Genomic DNA, 22,067 nt, shown 5'->3' on the forward strand with positions numbered 1-22,067 from the left:
AAAATGTTTCCTCTCACCACAGAAGTTCATTTCACCTTGCTACGTGCACTTAAAGCTGCACATTATTCTAGCAACCAGTGCTCAAATGGGCTCATTTCTGGGATTCATTAGTGTTGAAAGAGGCCTTCCACATCCTGTAGAGGAAAGGAGGTGGCAAAGTGGTGCAGTTCTCAGCACTGGAGTAATAGCACCTTAGCGGGAAGAATGTATGATTGTGGAGAATCATATAATCCCCATAAATAAATAAGGATGTCCTTGGGGCTGGTGTGTGTGTTAGTTATCTCACTCTGCCAGCCGTGGTAAGATGGTTTGTAAGGGAGGTGATAGATACGTAGCATCATTGTATTTTTCTAGTTTGAAACATGCTGTTGATGGCTTGAATTAAGGGCTCTTAACATACTTGTACAGAAGCTTTTTAACCTGACTTCCCAGAGCATGTAATGGCTGTTTGCTATTCCTGTGCTTGATTTCCATGGCCTTGTTTTCCCCCGGTGACCTAAGAGACACTTGTGTTTTGCAGACACTGCTCTGTAGCAATGCTGTTGCTGAACTGGAGCCACTTTGCGTTCGAACTCATTTGTGGCCACTGGAGATGTGGCTGCTGAGGAGCCAAGGGGTGGGGAAAGGAGGGCTTTTGATAACACACTGCTTGAAAGCTGCTTCGGGAGGACCGAATGGAACTGGACTTGGACTAACCTTGGTGGAAGGGAGCCAAGACTGGGATCTCGCAACTTGGGCTTGGTTATTTTCCACTGCTAGTGTTGCAGGAACTGAGGGAAACTTGTTGGCAGTAGCACATCAAGTTAAACATCTAATGGTACTTAAAAGCCATTAGCAAATTGGATCCTGTAGAGCAGGATGTCTTGATGGAGTCTCAAAATAAACCTGTGCATGCACAGTCTGCAGTTGTGATTTAGTTCTGCTGTCTGCTACAAATAGCAGAAAGTATAGGGAGTTAAGGCAATCACAGACTGGACAGTAAGCTTGATTTTGTTTAACAGTTACTTCAGCACACGGGTTACACTTCAGGTGGCCTTTGGAGCTTATTCTTACTGACACTTTTTGAGACTCTGTACATTCTGACCTGGGTTATTTTACCCGCAGCCTCTGTTAAGTGTCCATTTCAGTACATCACAGTGAAAGAGCAGTGCTGTTAGTTAAACAAGTTACATTTACCCATAGCATCATTCTTAAGGCCATGTTTTACTGGAGTTCTTTAACTATAGCTGTGGCTGGGCTGAGGGCAGTGAGAGTCTGAAAGTTCACGTTCTTGATTCATCATCCTTCCATTATGAAACGTGATGAGGAGAGGGGTTAGAATGACGTCGGTCTCCCAGCAAATACGTCTTCATCACCGTCTATATATAGCTGATGAGCTGTACTGAGAGAAAAGGTTTCTGAAAGAAAGGAAGCTCAAACTGGAGCACAACTGTGGCCAGCTCCATCTCGGGAGCCATCGTCACTCGATGTGCCAGCAGTCATGCGAAGGGCGCTGCTGGGTAACCCTTCTCCCAGTCCTCTGTTAATACTGCAGGAAGCTCTCCCTAGCTTCATGGAAAGACTGAGCAGGATGTAAAGCTTCAGGCTGGGGATGATGCTGATGTAGTTTGCAGCATTCAATCGGCTGTTTGCCTTATCCAGTAACAGCAGTATTAACACCAAAGCCTTTTAATGTGGGGTGTGCTTTATAACATACGATTGGTTGGGAAGGGGGACTTCTGAGCTGCCCATAGTTGTTGCTCATAAAACTGTAAAGGTCTGGCTGTAATCCTGTAAAGCTTAGGTAGCATGAGACTGCCTCGTAACTAAAATAAATAACAAATACCTTGTAAATGTGTTGTCCTGAGATACAGCAATTAAAATGCCAGGTACCTGCTTTACAGCCTCTTGTTAATCACACAAATGAAAAATCATGGGGGGTTTATTGTGGCTTGTATGCAATTTGATTGTAATTGTTTTAGGGGGGGTGCAAGGATGAAAATGTTGATGTTAGACCCTTATAACTCTCCTCTTAAATATAAGGATGCTGCATTCACCCTGTCATGGGCCTTCTTGCTGAGCTCCAACTGCTCCAAACCTACCCTTTCATGGGTGCACCCAGCAGTGCAGTGACACAGCCCTGCAAACACTCCCAGAACAAACACAATCCCCATCCCTTGCAGGTGCGTGCCAATGGCCCCCATGCACAGCAGTGAGGCTGCAGGTAAGGGCTGGCCTGGCTGGAAGCTGGAAGGTGGCACTGATCCTGCACCCATGCTGCTGCAGCTGCTTCTTAGTCATTTAATGACTTACATTCAGTAAGGCTGACATGAAAGCCATGGAGTTATGGTGCTGCTGCTGTACCTGGGGGAGCTGCTTGCTCTGGGCTGTATGGCTGGAGGCACCTGCATACAGACCTATATGCTGTATACTTGTGTGTATATGCTTAGGCCTATATGCTCAAATACGTATATACCTATCCATCTATCTATAAATATGCAAACATGCATGTATATATATATAAATACATATATAGGCACACACAGAGCCATACATGCCACACATACAGAATATGACTCTATATATATATTTATGCACATCTATACGTATATGTGTATATATATGTATATATACGTATATATATATACACACACACACACTGATGCACCTGCCTCTGTGCTTTAGCTAATTACTTTAAGGCCCTTTATTGCCTTTTGCTCCCCAGTATTCAGGGCCAGCTTGCTTCAAGCAGCAGAGCCCCATGCCGTAGCCCTGGCATCGGTCCCCTCCCCACCAAGCAGCTGAGCAGGCACCACAGCATCTACTTTAAATATTGCTTCTTTAATAATCTCTATCGTGGTAGTAGCTCCAAGGGAAGATACAGCTGACAGGACCTTTTCTTCTGCCCCCCACCCCACCCCAGCGTCTCCCCACATCAGTAATTCCTTATTGCTGCAGACTCCTCCATCCCCTGGCTCCCATTGGCCACGGCTGGATTTAATTCTGCTACATCTCTTACATATAAAACAGAACGCAACTGATCCCGACAGCGCTGCGGTGCTATAAAATAGAACAGGACAACGCAAGGGCTGCATCCTTATTGCCAGTGTGTGCCAGTAGCTGCTTTTCCCCTTTCCAAAGCCCTGCCCCGTGTGCCGGTTCAGGCTCACGTCTCCCTCTCCATGGAGGGGCCGATCCCAGGCCGAAACAAAGTCCCGTTATTCCTCAGGCTGGGAAAAGGGAATTAAAAAACGGCTGCAAGAAAAGCTCAAGTTTCCTACTTTAAAAACAGCTCTTGGAAAGGGTCCGAGCAGTACAGTAGAGAGCTACAGGTACTCCTAGTGCTGATCGACAGAGTCCTTACAAAAGGATATAACCCAAACGAACCCCAAATTAAATTAACCTGGAGGAGGAGGAGGGGGCCGGGGGAGAGCACCCCCCCCCCCCCAAAATAGATAAAAATCAAGTGAAGAAAAATACAAATAAAAATAAAGAATTCCTTAGAAAACTCCAGTTTTGCGGGCGGGAGGAGGGCCCGGCGCAGGAAGGCACACGAGCGCGAAGGCAGCGTGAGCTGGTGGATGGGTACCCAGCCAGCCCCTGTTAGACGTGAGGGGGGTACGGGCCGGCGTCTCGCTGGGGCTGAAATGAGAAGAGGGAAGACACCAAAATACCAGCCCCGGTGCTGTGAACACCCTCCCCACTGTGTATTTACCCCCCCCCACCAGGACCTACCTCCCCGTGTCCGGGTTTCTGAGCCAACGGGGGCTTCTTGAGGATGCCTCTTCTAGGGGCTGGTGCTGGCTTTGCCTCCCCATCCTCTTCTGTGTCGTAGGTCCCGGCCAGGGCATAGTGCTGCTTCCTCAGCTCGCCCAGGCGCACCCGCTCGCCCTCCAGGCGCTTCTCCAGCTCCAGCACCTTCACCTGCAGCCAAAGAGCAGCCCTGGGTCCTGCGCATCGCAGGGGGGTGATCCCCACCAGCAGCAGCACCGTGATGAAGGTGGTAAGGAAGGGACCCCCCCCCCACGCAATGTGCAGGTCCAGATCAGGACCTGAGGCTGGCAGCACCAAAGCCACCTTCACGTCCGTACCTGTGTTTCCATCTCTTCCTTCTTCAGCTTGATGAGGGACATGCCCGAAAAGTCCATGGTGTCTGTGGAGAGAAGCAAGGGTCCTCTCTGAGCACACCCTCCTCATGTCCCAGCGCCCAGCTGGCTGAACACAGACATAAAAGGGATCTGGGGAGGGGTTCTCCCCTTTCCTTGCAAACCCCTCACCTTTCTCCTCGATCTGCTCTTGCCCTGACTTGGTGGAAGCCACCACATTGGCCGCCATCTCATTGACGTTGCGGGAGCACTCCTGGAGCTTGCCCAGGTTCCTGCTGCTCTTCTCGGCTTTTACCTGCAAAGAGCAGAGACCACGTCGGGATGGAGCTCGGATGTGACAGCCTGGGGGTGGAACGGATGGACAGACAGATGGACACCTGCTTATCCTTGCTGATCCCATCACGGCCAAGCAACATGACCCGTGCGAGCCCTGGGGCACCAAACCAGCTCTGCTCCCACGGGAGCACACACGGATAAGCAGCATCAGTGAAGGCAGAGCTATTTTTCTTCTCACCATGCTCTTAATTTTAAAGCCATCTGCTGTAAAACCCCATGTGGGTCCTCCTCCCCCAGCCTGCCTCCCTGTTTGCTCATGGAAACCTCTACCCATCAGCACCTTTCCTGTTGGTGTGGGTGAAAGCAAGGACCAAACTAACTCCATCATTGTCAATGCTGGCTCCCGCAGGGGCTTAGTTGAGGGTTCTTATTAATGATTAACATCTTCTTTACATAAGCAGCTTAACAGGAGGTTTTACACATCTCCATTTCCAAGGCAAGGTGTGGGAATATTGATGCAGGTGAAAACAGATGGATTAAAATCACAGACTGACTTTGTAATAGGAAGAGCTTCCCTTCCTCCCTGCTCCGGGAGGACGCTGCAGGACCACTGGATAACAAACCACTGCCTGAGAGCACCCACGGGACAACACTGTGGGAGCAAAACGCCCTCAAGCTCGAGGAGCTGCATGCAGGAACGTTGTTGGGATACTCACCTTGGAGGCAGCTACGAGCTGGGCTGTGCTGGCAGCGATTTCATGGGAGCAGACGATGAGCTCTTCGTATTTGCCCATGTGCAGGACAACTCTGTCTGCTGACTCCCTGTGGTATGGGTCAGAAGGAACATTGCGTTAGATCCTCACCATGCCTACAAACCAGGTGCAGATTATTTAGCCCCTGCTCTATCCTTAGAAACCAAGACCCTGAACCAGCAGCTCTGCCTGTAATTATTTAAAGCTCATTTACAAAGCAATTACTCAAAGCCCCAATGCAGATGCTTTGGATAGGTACAAAACAGCAGCAGAGGCAGGACCGTGTGTCCATAATGACGTGGGTGGGATTTTTAAAGGTTTATCCCAAACCACCCCTGCTGGCACAGGGATACCCTGCACCACTCCCAACCTCCCCATCCACAACCATCTGAGCAGGAACTTGGACATGGAGCATTCGATTTGAAGCAGCTTTGCAAGCAGGAACTGGCAGCCCCTATTTCACTGACCCGGGATGCTCTGTGAGGAATTAGCAGTAATGCCCCGTGCAGACTCCGTTGCGTGGCACAACTTGGGTTACTGGGTGATGGAGAAGCACGGGCCAGCCCCAGGCACAGCCCTAGGAGAGGTCCCCGGGTACCTACACGAGCTGCGTGGCTCCCCATCCCACCGCCTTGGAGGCAGAGATCAGCCCTTCGGTCCAGCGCGAGTTCTTGGCATAAAACTCCTGAGTTGTTGCTGCCCCCTGTTGTTACGAGAACATTATGGCCTGGATTAACTTGGTTCTTACAAACAACAACGTTTAGATCCATAAAGCCATATAAAATATCCGTATAATACAAGACAATATAGAAATTCATCTATAAAGCCATAAAGCAAGGGACTGGCAGCATTTCTGCGCCCTTCAGGCAATACTTGATGGCCTGGTTAAATAGGTATCAATAAAACAAGTATTAGAGCTGCAAGCCTGCAGATCTGGGCTGGGTTTAAAACACACAGATTGAGGCCATTGCCTTTAGACAAACAAGGCTTTACAAAGGTGACAGCGATGTGTGCAGAGAGCACGGGGCTGAGCAGCCCGTCTCCAGAGAGACTTACCCGGCCACTTTCTACTATCTCCTTCTGCAGGTTCGTAGATGTCATTACAAGAAGCCTAATGGCCTGGAATGAAGAGAAAGAGGGTCTGATATTTGACAGGGATTGGATTGATGCTGCCAATGGGGGGAAGTTACAGTTCTGCTTTGATGCCCCAGCTCCATTTGTGCAGTACTCACCTTCATGAGGTCCGTGCAGGAGTTCAGAATCCTGTAGGGAAACAAGAGGGAGCATTCAGCATCCTCCAATGCTGTGTCCCAGTTATAAAACGGGCCTGTTCTGGAGGCCAGCCAGCCTGCAGGTTACTTCTAAGCAGCCCACAAAGCAGCTGTGAGCAATGGGCTTAGACATGCAAGACCAAGGTCCACCCTTCTAAAGAAGATGTCGTGCTCAGCACAAGGACGATGCAGGATCGGGTTGCAAATGGGGCTTTGGAGCAGAGCACAACCCAGGAGGGTATGGGCACAGACAGAAACCTGCCCATGGCCGCCACATGCCACCCCTCAACACTCACCGCTCATTCACTTCAAGCTTAACACCAGAGCTCTCGTTCCTGGCCTGGCTCATCATCTCCTGGTGGGAAACACAAGAGGGAAGTTGGATGCTGCACTGCAGGCTGGAGGAGAGATGGACGCTTTGCTGCCCCAAGGCACCAAAATGGTTCACCCTGCAGCTCCGTCTCACCTCTATCCTCCTGACAGCATCCTCAATCGCCTTGGAGGTGGAGGCCATCTCCTTCTCAACCATGTCCCCCAGCTCTTCTTGCTTGATGTCCAAGCTTTTGGGCCTCAGCTCCTGCCGAAGGAGGCAGAAGTCACCAAGAGGTTTTAGGCAGAGAAGGAAATATTTGTGAGGAATAACACCAAAGCAAGGCACCCAACCCCCTTTTTTCCCCCTTAAATAAATAAAGCTGCAGGAGCACATCACAAGGGTGAAGGCACATGTGCAGCAAACACGGCACAGGGTAAGAAATGCCCCAAATCAAGGTGACAAAACTCAATCACAGGAGCAGTTTTGGCAGGGCAGAGCTCCAGAGGGCTCCAGAGAGCTACGAGCCTTTGAATTAACAGCGGCTCAATGGAAAAGACAAATGGATAACCTGTGGGAATGTGGCACAAGCCACGCCAAAGAGCTCACTCCAACCCAGCATCCCTGGGCTACTTCAGAGATTTCAGCTCTGGACTATGGGAAATGCCATAAAAGCCATGGGTTTGGGTATCCTTCTTTAAAAAGGGGCAGCCTGAGCAAACTCCCACCTTGACAAACGGAGGCAACATCCTTCTGCATTCCCTTTGGGAAACACCCATGCCAGAGATCCCCCCCTGCCAGCCCCGATGGGTGCAATGGGCTCCATCTCCTACCTGGGCCAGCTGCAGGACCTCTCGCAGCGCCCGCCGCACGTCCCCCAGCTCAGCACATCCCAGGGTCTGCTTGTCCTTCAGCTTGCCCAGGTAATCCAGGCTCTGCTGCCCACAGTCCCGGCACGTCTCCGTCAGCCCTGCGGAGAGGATGGGTTGGTAACAGGTCCCTCAATGGACAACGGGTCCCTCCACCCCATCCCCACCACCCTCACCTTCCTCCTCCCCTCAGCTATGGGGATGATGCCACGCATCAATGGCATCCAGAAGTTTATTGCAGAAGAGGATAAATCCGTTTCCATGAGCGAAGTAACAACCCTGGCCCAGGAAGGGGCACCAGAACATGGGGTATGCTGGGGGGATAGGACCACGCTGCCCCCAGGGAAGACCTGCCCCATAACCAGCCCCTACCACAGGATGCTTTGGCATGGCAGCCCCCCCAAAACACCCCACAAGCATAAAGAACCCCCAATATGAAGTGTCCATGCACAGCACTCACGGTCAGCGTGGTCAGTGGGAGCCAGATGGGACGTGGCACTGCCGTTCACAATGGTGTCGGCCATCAAGTGTGCAAAGAGGGCCAGAGCCCCCACCAGCCCCGCAGCATCTGATGGTGAGATGATGGGCTCAGGTGCTGCCAGCCCAGGGCACCGCTTGCCATGTCCTGGGGGCTTCAACCCACCCCTGAACACACTCAAGGGTCAATACAAGAGCTTGGAGAGGTTGGCATTGACCGCATCGTTGCTCCTGGAGCGAGCACATTGCAACCCACCCGCTCCATCCCTCCATCACCAGGGCACTGCACGCTTGCCGATGGCCCCAAAGTATGTATAATAATAAACAAAGGATGTATGATAATAGAAGCAAGGTGCAAGCGATGCCACCGGTCCCCAGCCCCAGGTACCTGCCATGGAGGCCACGTACTGCGCGTGCCCGTTCTCCAGGGCATCCGTGGACTCCAGCGCTGCCTGCGCCCGGCTCAGCAGGTAATCTGCAATGAGTTTAGCTTCGTTAGTGTCTGAACAAGCACGAGTGCCGACTCCATGAGGCACCATTCAGTGGAAGCCAAGACAGCTCAGGTCCCTGTGGCCCTGGCCTGGGAACAACGCTAAAATCTGAGCAAAACAGTGCTGAGATTGGAGCTAAAAGTTCATTCCTGGGAAATCTGACCCCAGTCTCCTTGGGTGTAGTATTTGGGAGGGGAAAAAAGGCCTGGGGGAAGCTGAGAGGCAATGCTATCCGGGTTGCAGACCCCATGGTCAAGTGGGACGTACCGGGGGAGCTGGTGCAGCGGATGTGCAGTGGATCATCCAGCTTGGCCACGGCGTCCCGGAGGATGTCCTCTGCCTCCCGCACCGTCTGCTGCAGGATGATGAACTGCTCATCCAGCAGCTTCTGCTGCAGGCTCTGCTCCTGGCTGCTCTGTGGGGTGTGAGGAACAAGCGAGTTGCACAGGTGGGACACAGGACCCCTATCACCCCTGGCCCATCACCATCACATCCCTCGAGAGCATCTTTGCAGGATTAGACCCGAGCATCCCATTATTGCTGCTGCCAAGTCACATCCCACTGGCTACACCAGCGACGGCTCATCTGAGCTCCCCGATTGCTCAGCACCCCCGAGGACATCTCACTTCATACCTTCTCCAGGAGCCTGCCCTGCAGCTCTCGTATCTCCCTCGAGGTCTTGTCCACCTCCTGGCTCAGCTGCAGCTCCTTCTCCTCGATGAGGCCACGTGTGGAGAGCAGCTCATGCTCCTTCTCACTCACGGACCGCCTCAGCACCTCTTTCTCAGCGTGCAGGGCCTCCACCTGAGCACTGAGCTCTGTGCCTGCCTGCCAGCGGGACCAGGAGACCCCTGTCACCATGTCATGAGCCCAACAGGGGGAAGCTGAGGACAGGCCCAGCTCCTGACCCTGATGGGATGGACCCACATTCAGCCCCAATGACATTGCCTTGAGCTGCTGTTTGCTGTGTGATGGGTTTCGGGGCACATCCTGCACCCCAGCCTCGTACCTGCTTGGCGTGGCTGAGCGAGCGCTGCGCCTGCTCCAGCTCTTCCCGCCGGGCATCCAGCTCCTGCCGCAGCTGCTCCATCTGCAGGCTCTGGTCCTCCAGCTGCAACCACACGGCCATGGAGCTGCAGGCACGCTCCAGCCCCGCTTGGCACCGGCACGCAGCCAGCGCCATGGGAATGAATCCGGATGTGTTTTGCGGGAAGGGTTTTCAGGATACTGGGGGGGGGTTCTCCTTTCCCCAGGGCAGGGATTTTGGGAGCAGCCCCCAGCGAATGAAAGCACCCAAAGCCATTAATTTGCATCGTGGCATTTTCTTGGGGGAAGAAAAGGCAGATTTGGGCAAGAGGGAGTGCAGCATGCATTGAATAACGCCTTCCCGAGAAGCCAGGGCGACTCCTTCCAGGATCAGGGACTGACACCAACCACCACCTCTACCCCTTGCACCCAAACTGTGTTTCCCAGGCTGGGAAGGGCCCCATGGCAGGGAAGGATGCAGGGCTCTGCCGGCTCACCTTCATCTCCGCCTCTCGCTTGACCTGCTCCACCTGAAAGGCCAACTGCTCCTTGACACGTGCCACCTCCTCCTGGCTCTGCTGCGTGACCGTCAGCTGCTTGGCAGTGTCAGCGTTCTGCACGGGGACATGGGGCTTACTGGGCATCAGAGGGGGGATCCCACCAGAGCCACGTTCGCTCCCATCAAATTCTGGCTCAGGGGACACCTCCAAGATGCCTTTCTCACAGCCTCTGGGATGCTGACTGCTTGTGAACACGAATTCAAGGGGGGTCTCCCACCCAGGGCTCAGAGGTCCCTGGATGCAGGCTGACGGCACCAACATGGGGTAGGGCTGAAGGCGGCAGTCAGCCCCTGCCCAGCACGAGCAGCAGCGTTACCTTCCTGAGGAGCTCAGCGTGCGTGTTGATGAGCTCGCTGTGCTTCTCCTTCAGCTTCGTGTAGCGGATCTCGGTGGCGGTGGCTTTCTCTGAACAGGGCGAGAAAGCATCAGCACCGGTGCTGAGGACACCCCGCGGCCCACGGGTGCTGCAGGGCACCTACTTTCTGCCTCGGCGCAGAGCCGCTGGGACCTGTCGCTGTCCTGCTTCACCCTCTGCAGCTTCTCCAGCTCATCCCGCAGCTGCTCGTTGTCCACCAGCGCCTTCTGCTTCTGCTTGCGCTGCTCCTCCACTTCTCCCTCCAGGCTGTTGACCTGCGCCTTGAGCTGGGTGATGTACCGCTGCGCCTGCGGGGCACCGGCAGCGCTTGGGCACTGCCAGCGGCAACCAGCCCTCCCCGGCATCCCCATCCCGGTGCCTGGCTGTGATTTGGGCAAAGCTGCTGTGAGATGCATGGGAAAGCTCTGCCCTCCTGCTCCATCCCCGCTGCTAACAGATAACACGGGACAGGTCTCACACGCCTCCATCCCATAACATCAGGGTTCTGGCACTGGGAGAGGCCTAAAACACAGCGCTGGGTGCCAGGACTCTGCTCCTGCTGCATCTCATTGGGGTTTCAACACTACAGCACCCAAAAGCACCCCGCTCTCCCACACTGGCTGCTTCCCAACAGGGCTTTACCTCCAGTTTAATCTTCTCCATCTCTGCACGGAGCACGTCCACCTCCTTCTTCAGGCTCTCGATCTGTGCATCCCTGCAGGGAAAAGGCAGGTTGGTCTCATGTGGCAGTGGCCACCCCACTGGCATCACCACTGGACCCCCCATACCTGTCATCCCGAATGCCATTGGGAGGCCCAAAGGTTTGGTCAAATAGATCTGAGGTGACCTGGAGAAGACGGAGGGTGCTGAGCTGAGCCGGGCTGTGGGTGCCTGTGTCCTCCCATCCCAGGGTCCCCATGCCCAGGTCCCCACCTGTGGCTCCATGGTGGAAGCTGTGCTTATCTCAATGAGGTTCTCTGGCTCCTCATCCTCGGGGGCTTCCTCGGGGATGACAACCACAGGCTTCACGTGCTCGGCCAGCGCGGATGCCCGCAGGAAGTTCGGGGGGCTCTATGGGGACGAGATGCTGTGATGGCATCACCTGGGGTTTCGGGAACCACTGCAGCAGCGCAGCAAGAGAAGGGAGGCAGGCATCCCTGTGCCGCTGTGTCCTCAGGCACTGAACCCATCCACGGGGACACCCTGATCCCACAAGCTCTCCAAAGCATCACACACAAGCAGCACATGGAAACCCTGCCGTACCTCTGGCAGCCGCGGGATCTGGATGAGCCGCTTGAAATACAGCATGTCCGATGCCTTCTTAAAGAAGTTTTTGAGGCTGGAGAGGGGGGAAAGAAGAACTGCTTGTAGAGGAGGTGGGGAGAGGGGGGAATGGCAGCAAGGAGGGGACCCCAGCATCGCACTCAGCCATGGGTTACCTGCGAAACTGCTCATGGAAGCGGTCTCGGTGGCCTTGCAGCGTGTCGGCCGGCAGACCTGCAGTGATGGGGGGGACAGACATGGCTGATCCAGGGCTGCAAATTCATACACATGCAGCTGGATCCCTCTGGCTGCCACAGCCAGCAGGTTAAGGCCAGGTTGGAACGGGATGTGAGGGATCAGGAATGGAGTGGGGTGTCCCCATCCCTGGCATAGGGACCAGGGACACAGCACAGGAAGGTGGCTGTGGAAACCCCAAAATACCCATGTGAGGCCCCTTGCACCGTGCTGCCCAGCAATTCCATGGCTGGCAGGCCAAGGCTCATCAGTCTGAATTAATCAAGAACAAGCCCTTATAATTCCTTCATTTGGGATGTCTATATGGGATGGAGCAGGTCCTCAGGGCCTGGCTGGGATATGGGGACACGGCAATGGATGCCTCCATCCCCGCAATCCTAATCCCCAAATCCATGCGGAAACCCAAGCTGGGAAAAGACCAGGATGGGGCACGTCCCCAGGACATGGAACTGTTGGAACAAGTCCAGAGGAGGCCACGAGGATGATCAGGGACTGGAGCACCTCCCATATGAAGACAGGCTGAGGAAGTTGGGGCTGCTCAGCCTGGAGAAGAGAAGCTGCGTGGAGACCTCATAGCAGCCTTCCAGTATCTGAAGGGGGCCTATAGGGATGCTGGAGAGGGGCTCTTCATTAGGGACTGTAGTGACAGGACAAGGGGTAACGGGTTAAAACTGAAACAGGGGAAGTTTAGATTGGATCTAAGGAGGAAATTCTTTCCTGTTAGGGTGGTGAGGCACTGGAATGGGTTGCCCAGGGAGGCTGTGAATGCTCCATCCCTGGCAGTGTTCAAGGCCAGGTTGGACAGAGCCTTGGGTGCCATGGTTTAGTGTGAGGTGTCCCTGCCCATGGCAGAGGGCTGGAACTGGATGATCTGAAGGTCCTTTCCACCCCTAACTATTCTGTGATTCTATGATTCTGTGACTCACAGGAGTGCAGCTTGAACATCAGCTTGACGGCGTAGTGATAGAGGTGGCTGCAGTCCTGGATGACCTGGATGAGGGGGGCCAGGCGGCACTGCACCGCCGACATCTGCGACACAGCCATCGACGTGTTGAGCTGCCTGAAAACTGGAGGGGGAGCACAGTGAGGTGCTGGCACCGCATCTCTGCTTGATCATTAACTACAAGGGATGTGGCTGTGCCAGGATAGGGGTCACACACCGGGGCTGCTGCCTGCCCTGTCCCTGCTGCGCTGGGAACACCCCCTTCCGGGCAAGAACACCCAAAGGGACAACGGTGGCAGAGGAAAGGGGTGCTCAGCTCTGCCCTGGGTACCCCAACCCCAAAAAGGAGGGATCTAACCCCAAAACGATGTAAAGGCTGGGGAAGTATAGGGTTTTGCTCTGCTCTATTTAACCATGCAAGGAGCCGGGAGAGCATCCCAGGGCAGGGGATGGACCTGCCGACACTGCAACCTCGCATGCCCCGGCTCGGAAACAGATCCCTTCCCTTGGCAGGAATCCAGCCAGCAGATCCCCTCTGGCTCTTTCCCTGCTCAGCTTTAAAGTATTTATGAATATAAATTCTCTGCACAACTGGGTCAGGAGGAGACGCGGGAGCTGGTGGGAGCTGGGAGCACCGTGTCTCCTGCTGTGCCCCGTTTTCCAGGCTCCTGACTGGCAGCAGAGGAAGAAACTGCCCCATTTTTAAGCCATCTAAAAATTCCTGGAGAAGGAGCCTAGAGAATCGCACATTCCCAAAGGAATTTCAGCACGGGAAAACGAGTATTTAGAAAGAGGTACAGCCTCATCCTCTGCTTCGGGGAGATAGAAGGGATTTGGGTAACGCGTATGATTCACATGGTTGTACCAAAAGCAAAGAAGAGCCCACTTCAGAGCAGCGCTGCTCTGAAAACAACGCTCTGCACTGCTCAGGTGGGCTGAAACCACCACGTTCCTCAAGTGTTTTCCTACAACCACCTCTATAGGGCATCAACAGCGGAACAGAGCTGAGGAATGAGCTCAGAGACCTCCTCGCAGGAGGAGGAAGGAGCCGAGCCTCTGACCTCAGGCTCCGGAACAACATTCCTGACCAAAGAGCGAAACTATTGCTCAAGAGCCCCTGGGAGGGACCTGCTGCCTCCTCACCTGACTCCGACAGCTTCAGCTCCCAGTCCAGGTAGTCAAACAGCTCCACTGTCAGCTGGAAGCTGCCAAAGAGACCCCAAACCACATCACCCGTTAGCAGAGACATCCTTGCTCCAGCTGCTCACGATCACTGCAGGTCCTTATGAGGGTGAGGGCTCAGAATGACAAGGATTTGGGTTGGAAGGGACCTTAAAGCTCATCCAGTTCCAACCCCAGCCACGGGCAGGGACCCCTTCCACTAGAGCAGCTTACTCCAAGCCCCTGTGTCCAACTTGGCCTTCAGCACTGCCAGGGATGGAGCACCCGGAGCAGGTTTGCTCCCTGCTTTTCCATTCCTCACTGCTCTGCGGGTGCAGGAGGAATGAGGCCCCATCCAACCAGTTCATAAACTACCAGCGGGTGCCCTGCTCAGGAGCCGGCTCGTTGCAGGATGCTGCCAGCACGGAGCTGGTGAGCACGCACCGGGCGCTGTGCTCCCGCCAGGACACTCACATGTTGTTCACATCCGTCCCTGCTGTCTTCTCCAGCACCTCATCCGGCACCTCGAGGCCCGGGGGGAACTCGGGATGCTTTGTAAAAGGAGAGAGAAAACAGCAATCGCTGTGAATGCTTCCGCTGGGGTGAAGCATCCCCCGGGGAAGCCCCGTCCCCCAGCAGGACAGGCCACGGAGGCAGCAGAGGGTCTCACCTTGATGTGGAAGGAGATCTTGACGAGCAGGAGCCGTGTGTAGATGCTCACCAGCTGCCCATACCTGTCATGTAAATGGCCCTGCCAGAGACACGAGGGGAAATGAGGCAGGTCTGAAGTGATACAGCCAGATCCCACATGTGCCGGCGGCCCTATGGCTCTCACCCTCTTGCCCTTCACCATGCATGTAACCATCACCAGCAGGGTCACAGAGGAGGGGCTGTTTCAGGTGGTGCTTTGCCCTCCCTGTGCTCACAGTGGTTTTCACCACCTCCAAACTCCCCAGAAGGCACAAATCTCCTTTCACCCCACTCACCCACAGGTCCCCTGTCTCTCGGATGTTGCTGCGGTACCGCTGGCAATCCTGGAGGACCTAGGGGCAAAAGCATTAGAATCATAGAATAGAATCACAGAATAGTTAGGGTTGGAAAGGACCTTAAGATCATCCAGTTCCAACCCCCCTGCCATGGGCAGGGACACATCACACTAAACCATCTCACCCAAGGCTCTGTCCAACCTGGCCTTGAACATGGCCAGGGATGGAGCATTCACAACTTCCCTGGGCAACCTATTCCAGTGCCTCACCACCCTAACAGGAAAGAATTTCCTCCTTAGATCCAATCTAAACTTCCCCCGTTTCAGTTTGAACCCGTTACCCCTTGTCCTGTCACTACAGTCCCTAATGAAGAGTCCCTCCCCAGCATCCCTATAGGCCCCCTTCAGATACTGGAAGCTGCTCTGAGGTCTCCACGCAGCCTTCTCTTCTCCAGGCTGAACAGCCCCAACTTCCTCAGCCTGTCTTCATATGGGAGGTGCTTCACAGCCCCATGGCCTGGGAAAAGCAGCAGGGACAGGGAGGGGAACCCACCCTTTGTGCAGAGGGACCCCCCCAGTGCAGCGGGAGGGATGCTCCGAGGGGACACTCACGTTGGGGTGGCCGTCACGCAGCACCTTGTGTAGGACATGGCAGAACTTCCAGCTGAGGATGGCGCTGCTGGGCAGGGGCAGCCCGATGGCGTAGGACCAGAAGGTGAAGGCTCCCTTCTCGTGATGAGTCCCCAGGATGATCCCTTCCCTCCAGTCAAGGCCAATGGGACACACATGGGAGCAGGGAACGGGCTGGGCTGGGGATTGTTCCTGTTCACACTCGTTACAAAGGGGACGCACACAGGGCACCGCAGGCACAGGGATCACTGACACGATGCTGCACTCACAGATAAAACCCCATTTCTTTTCCTACCCTGCTGCAAGGCACACCGGGGCCCTCTGCATTTTATTGCCCAAGAAATGCAACGTTCCTGCACTGCTCTTGTCTGCATCTCCACTGACGGATGAGCCTACAAGATGCCAGCCCCCAACCAAGCTCTGCGTGGGTCTCCTGTCTCCCAAACCTCCCATAGCTCCAGCCCCACAGGGTGAAACCTCACACAAGCATCTCCTCTGCACCATCCAGGTGAGCCAAGGGAAAGGATACGTCGGGCATGTTTCTCCTTCACTGGTGCTTCTTGTGTGTTGATGGCTTTGCTGATGCTGATGGCCTGCAAGAGGAGAGAATGGCGTGACCCCTGCAGCTGGTGCTTTGGGGGAATACCCTGCATTTTATAACACCTCAAAGCTGTTTGCGACACACCAAAATAGGCTTTTTTACCCACAAAACAACCCGTTAAAAGCCAGAGCCAGGTCGCTATTGACCACACCGCTGATGCTCCTCCTTGACCCTGTCCCAGGGAACAAACCACTGCATTTCTGCAGCCTGAACTCGACTGTGTCCCCGGCAGCATCAAAGCACAGCAGCGAGATGCTGAATTCCAGGGTTGTTTGTCTGATCACAAGGAGCCTTTGAACTGGGGAGGAGGGAAGGCTTTTGAGGACCTCCCTTCATCCAAACGCAGTCCCCAGGCACGGAGGGGCTGGCAGCCACAATGCCCATTTAGACGGAGCAAAAACGAGGAGCAATGCGAGTGTCAGAACAGGATCATCCACCCTTTAACGTGTTTGACCACAGCACACTTTAAGGTACAAGTTTATTCCATAGGATGACCCAGACAGGGGTCGGTTCTACTGAGCTGCTGTGATTGACGAGGATCTGGCTCCTCCTCACTGGCTCCCTACGGGCTCCACTGAGCTGCTTCACCCTCTCCCCAGTGCTGGAGCAGTGCCTGCGCCTACAAGCCCTTGCTCACCGGCAGAGGGAAAAGGTCCCAGCTGGAAAGGCAGGAAGCGACTCCGCCGCCGGCGCTAGTGCCGGAAGAGAAACCCGGTCCCTCCCTGCAGCCCCACAAGCCACAGAACCCTATAAAACCCGGGCAAGCACCTGCCCTGACACAGCCGCTTGTGCCGGGATGCCTCCGAACTGAGGCACCTTCCTGCGGGACCAGAAACCCGATGCCGAGCTATCGAGTGCTCCTGACTTATGCAGGAGGAACCCGATGCTGCGCTGAGGGGGCGATGCCAAAGGTGTCCGTGCACCGCATCAGCCCCGAAAGAGCCCAAAACAGCGGCACCCGCAAGCTGAGAGTGACAGCAACGAAACCACAGTGAATGGATCCCAAAAAGCGAGCCTGTCCCAAAGCGATGAGCCCAGGAAAAGAGGCGGGATTTGCCTTTCCCGCAGCGGGGAAGCCCCGGTGTCACCCTGCCATGTGGGGCCGTACAGCAGCAGCGGAGTTAAGCCGGTGACTTGCTGTAATCCTCTTATCCCCAAAGGTTAATGAGCCTGGAGCGCCCGGGAACAGGCACTTGCAGCACAACCACCCGAAAGCCTGGAGCTGATGGGGAGGCTGCATCCTTGATCCTTGGGCAGAGAGGAGATGCGCCTGGGGTCCTGGGGGCTGCCAGCATCTCCCAGTGCAACCAAAGCGATGCTTTACTGACAGAAGGCAAAGCTCATCACGCACCAGACAGTGACAAGATGATGGCTTTGCAAGGCAGGGCTTGGAGACGCACCTTGAGGCAAAGAGCTGCTAAAGGGGTTATTGCATCTTGCTGAGATCCCAAACCTGGGTTTGCAGATCCCAAACCTGGGCTTGCACTGCCTGCCTTGTGTGGGAGCAGCACGATGGGCTCATCCCAACACATCACACTCATCCCAACGCATCAGTGGGATCCAGGCTTCCAGATCCCCAGGAAAGGGAATGCTGTCTCATATCCCTAGGACAGGAGCTCAGCCACCCGGTACTGCCTGGTAGGATGGGACTAGGGCTGGGACCCAGCTGTCCTATCCCCAAACCAGGCTGTAATTCCCATTGGTGCTGGTGGTTTTATGGCATTTATGGCCCATAATGTCATTACCAACCAAACTCCAGCCCAGGAGCTGCTGCAGAGGCTGGTTTCACCTTGGTGATTCAGCACAGAGGTTTCTACAGGGCCATTTTACATCCAGCACAAGTGCAGGGGCAGCCCCTATCCCACCCACAGCACTGCCATGACACAGACTTAGCATGGTCCCAAATACACCATGGTGCCACCAAACCAATGCCAATCCCTTGGGGCCACTGCCCCAAATCCCAGGGTGGCCAGAACGTCCGTGAAGAGGTAACGGTGGGACCAGGGATGGGCATGGGGTGATGCTGCAGCCTGGGACATGCATGTCCCTACCGGCTGCTTGATGAAGCTGGGCTGTGGATGGCTCTGAGACAGGGACATTGACTCTGACCCACACATCAGCAGCACATCTGGGGGTGGGCAGGTCCTGGCTGTCACAGCAGGCACACAATCAGCACTGCCAAGACTTTCATGCGGGAGGGGGTCCAACCCCAAAACCTGCCCATCCACGGGCCGCGGTGCCCACGGGAGCAGCCCCAACGCCTTACTCACAGCCCTCACGTACCAAGCTGGTGACTAAAGCCGGGATCAAAGCGCCCAAATGAAGGAGCAGGGTTTACATCCACCCTTTCTTTCCAGGCTGCTTTTAATTACGGCGTGATCCTCCCCACCCACAGCTCCCCAGGGCCCTGGCATCCCGCAGGAACACAATCCCGGGAGGGGAATGCCGGGTCCTGGCACAGTGCTTTGGGAGCAGGACATGGAGCTGGAAACCTCCCCGGCGAGGCGGTGCGAGGGCTGCTGGGTCAGCTGAACTGCAAACAGCAGCTCCGGAGTTCCCTTCCGAATGCTTCTCCTTCCCAAACCACACCACTGGGCAGTCACACACACGGTATTCCTGGAGCTCACTGGAGTTTTCACCTCCTTGCTTAAGAAAAGCAGGAATTGGCTACAGAAAAGGGCAAGTTTTGCTTCCTGCTGCAGGACAGCAGCTTCCCACCTCCCACAGCAGCCGCTCCAAGGGGGATGCCAGCATCACAACACCTCAAAAAGCATTTTAAGGGCAGCTGGTGACCTTCACAGCACCCAGGATCACACAACCCCTGCCTGCACCAGCGGGCATCACCCTGGCCTTTGCTGGGGAAACGAGATGGGGCTCCTGGTTTTGGCAGCATCGTGCTCCAGTGAAGGCACATGGAGGGGACAGGGCACTGGTGTCCTCATCATACAAAGGCGACCAGCGGCCATCTCCACAGCTGCTATAATTAGACATAAAAGGCAAATCAATACCCACATACTGACATTGGAAGAGTTTTGCTGTCACAGGAAGCATTACTACAGGAAACATTAGGATAACACTCCTTTAGGACTGTTTTCAAGCAGTTTTAGGGGTGGTGAACGTGCTCATCAGTCAGCGGGCCCCTGGTTTAGATCCAATGGATCAGTTTTGGGTGGTGAATGTGACCACCAGCCAGCGAACCCGTGGTTCAGATCCAATGGAGCACAGCCACCCCCTCGCCCTGCACACGGCTCTGCTCATGGTATCCCTGTGACCGTGAGCTCCCGCGCAGGACACACATCCCACCACCAAGCCCGGAAAGCCATGGAAGGGCAGAGGGAGGAGGGACACGCTCCGGCCCCGCCGGCACAGGCTGCCCTTCGGCACCAGAGGCAGCGCTGCCACCGCGGTTCTTTATCAGCGGTGCCCGGTGGGACGGCTGAAGGAGACGTGTCCAGAAGGAACCGGAATTGCCGGTTTCCTCGTGTTGCTCCCCAAACCCGACAGGATTCGTTTCCTACCCTGCGCGCCCGAGCAGCACCGTGACCCCGGGGACTGTGACACCTTCACTGGTGCTCTCCAGGTACAAACCAGCCCAGGGAAGGACCAGGAAGGCAAAGGGGAGAGATCCCTGCTATGCAAGCACAGCCTGCAAACCAAGAGTGGCCTGGGGATGCATGCTGAGAGGGCACTATGGTTTTTGCTGGGGCAGCTGGTGAGCCCGTCCCTCTGTCCATCCCTGCCCATGCCGTTAGGGTAATAACATCCCACAAGCTGGATGACAGCCCTGTTGGTACCCTGAGCATCACTCACCCCATGGGGGCTGTGGGAAGGGCGATGGGCACCTCCCTGGGACCGGACATCCCGGTCCCCAAGGGCCACTCCACGCGTGGCCCAGACCCGGTATAAAACAACCCCCGGTGCTGCTGGGCAGCCCCTGCCCGGGGCCGAGGGGCACTGAGGGGATGCAGAGATGCCGTTAGCGGTGCGGGGGGGGGGGACGGGACCGGGCTCAGCCGCGCCCCCGCCGGAGCCATAAAACTTCCCGTGTTTGCTCATGGCCGCGTTTACCTGCGATAAGGCCGCGAGGGTGCGGGGCGGGGGGGGCACACACACACACACACACACACACACACACACACACACACACACACACACACACACACACACACCGCCCGCTCGGGGCTCTGCTGCCCGCCGGGGCGACGGGACCCGGCCCCAGTGCCCGGCCCAGGGGCAGCGGGACGGGCCGGTACCCACGCGGGACCGGGCCGGGACCACGGAGGGAGGAAGCGATGGGGCAGGTGGGGGCGGGAGAGCGTGCGCCGCACCGGTAGCGGGGACGGACGGACGGGCGGGCGGAGGGACGGACAAACAGCGGCCGCGCCGCCCCACTGGGGGGTCCCTGGACCCAGCTTCCCCCCAAGGCCCCGCGTTCAGGGGATGCCCCGCGGAGGGGTCGGTCCCCACCACTCCCACCCCAGGTAGGGACCGGTACCGGAGCCGGTACCGAAGCACCCTCACCCCCTTCCGCCGCCCTTGCCTGGTTCTTGTCGAACTGCTCCCGCTCCGCCTCCAGGCTGTGCCCGCCGCGGCGGCTCAGCACCCTCGCCGGCACGCTCTTGATGCTGTTCATGGCGGCCGCGCTCCGGGCACCGGGTACCGAGCACCGGGAACCGCGCTCCGGGCAAGCAGCGCCCGGCCCCGCCGGCTCCTCCCGGCCGCGCACTGCGCCGAGCAGCTCCGCGCCCGGGCACAAGGGCGCCCCTAGCGGCCGCGCCAGGCCCCACCCACCCGCGGCAGGTGGAGCCCTGCCCGCACCCCCGAGCCGGGACCCGGAGCCCCGGGGAAGGGGCCGCGGGGTGATGGCTCCACCCGCTCCGCCGCCGCGTCCCGCTCCTCGTAGCGCGGAGGGGCCCCCCCTCATCCCGCCCCAGACACGTCCAGGAGGGTCGGTACCCGCCCGTCAGCGCTCCCCCGTTGGGAAAGCCACGCAGCAGCGGGGGCAGAGACCCTGCGGCAGGGCTGGAGCCCGGCGGCAGCTTTGCTTTCTTTAGTAATTCAGTGTGAAAACACAATAGCAAAGGCACTGCCGGGAGTATCCGCAAGGCTTCCAGAAACACGGCAGCAGAGTTTGAGGCGGCCCGAGCCGTAGCGAACACGATTGGTTTGTACCTGAATCAGTTATCCCCCGATAACCCCCATTGCACAAACCGAGGGCAGCCCCAACGCACAACCCTGCAGCTCCAATGGTCCTCGTCGCATCGCTTCAGCTTGGTTTTCTGTATGACTTTACAGCTGCCATTTGAAACGCACAGGTTGTTCATTGCATTCACTCGTTGACGCTCGACACATTTAAACCAGCTCCTGCTGGGAAGTTGCACCAGTTTCTCCAGGAGCTGGCATATGGTACAGCTGTGGGGCAGCTTTGGGATCAGCATCATGGCATTGCCAGCATCAGCTTTTTGAGGGGGGGTTTTGTCCTACCCACAGCAGAGGATTTGAGGATGGAACCTGGAAAGCTTCTCTTAGGAAAAGGAATCAAATGCACTTAAAATGCATGTGGAAACTCAAAGAAAAGCTGAGACTCCCTTTGTGGGTAATGCCCGCGGGTGGTGAGGGACAGGGAGGATGAAGCTGTGATCAGAATTAGTTGACCAATTTTGAGGCCATGAGCACATTACCTGGCATTTGGGTCATTAAAAAGAGAGCAGAAAATTACAGGAAAGAGTTAACAAGGGGAAACCGCAGTGGATTTTG

General features: G+C 56.0%; 1 protein-coding gene across 1 annotated transcript; it reads right to left on the bottom strand.

The window, feature by feature from the left end:
* Positions 1-2,801: 2,801 nt before the first annotated feature.
* Positions 2,802-21,061, bottom strand: HIP1R (huntingtin interacting protein 1 related). The gene is made up of 32 exons (XM_061466250.1): positions 20,851-21,061; positions 16,239-16,302; positions 15,692-15,834; positions 15,081-15,137; positions 14,765-14,845; positions 14,569-14,645; positions 14,077-14,138; positions 12,917-13,057; positions 11,912-11,969; positions 11,736-11,811; positions 11,406-11,543; positions 11,261-11,319; positions 11,115-11,187; positions 10,597-10,780; positions 10,434-10,522; positions 10,055-10,171; positions 9,541-9,642; positions 9,165-9,359; positions 8,799-8,946; positions 8,429-8,515; positions 8,024-8,131; positions 7,528-7,664; positions 6,851-6,961; positions 6,681-6,739; positions 6,346-6,376; positions 6,170-6,232; positions 5,716-5,816; positions 5,078-5,183; positions 4,257-4,380; positions 4,071-4,132; positions 3,715-3,903; positions 2,802-3,621 (listed from the first exon to the last, which is right to left on the bottom strand). Exons 1-32 carry the CDS (start codon positions 20,941-20,943, stop codon positions 3,583-3,585), a joined length of 3,174 nt encoding a protein of 1,057 aa, XP_061322234.1. The 5' UTR covers positions 20,944-21,061; the 3' UTR covers positions 2,802-3,582.
* Between the last annotated feature and the right edge of the window lie 1,006 nt (positions 21,062-22,067).

The sequence above is a fragment of the Pezoporus flaviventris genome, unplaced genomic scaffold (assembly GCF_033815535.1).
Source record: "Pezoporus flaviventris isolate CSIRO_AGI_PZ_B2104156 unplaced genomic scaffold, CSIRO_AGI_Pfla_v1 ptg000041l, whole genome shotgun sequence".
Classification (NCBI taxonomy): Eukaryota; Metazoa; Chordata; class Aves; order Psittaciformes; family Psittacidae; genus Pezoporus; species Pezoporus flaviventris.

Coding starts and splice junctions, on each gene's coding strand:
- HIP1R (XM_061466250.1), bottom strand. CDS start 20,943: ATGAACAGCATCAAGAGCGTGCCGGCGAGGGTGCTGAGCCGCCGCGGC. Junction 11,970..12,916: donor GATGTTCAAGCTGCACTCCT/GTGAGTCACAGA, acceptor CCATCACTGCAG/GTCTGCCGGCCGACACGCTG. Junction 9,643..10,054: donor AGCGAGAGGCGGAGATGAAG/GTGAGCCGGCAG, acceptor GTGTGGTTGCAG/CTGGAGGACCAGAGCCTGCA.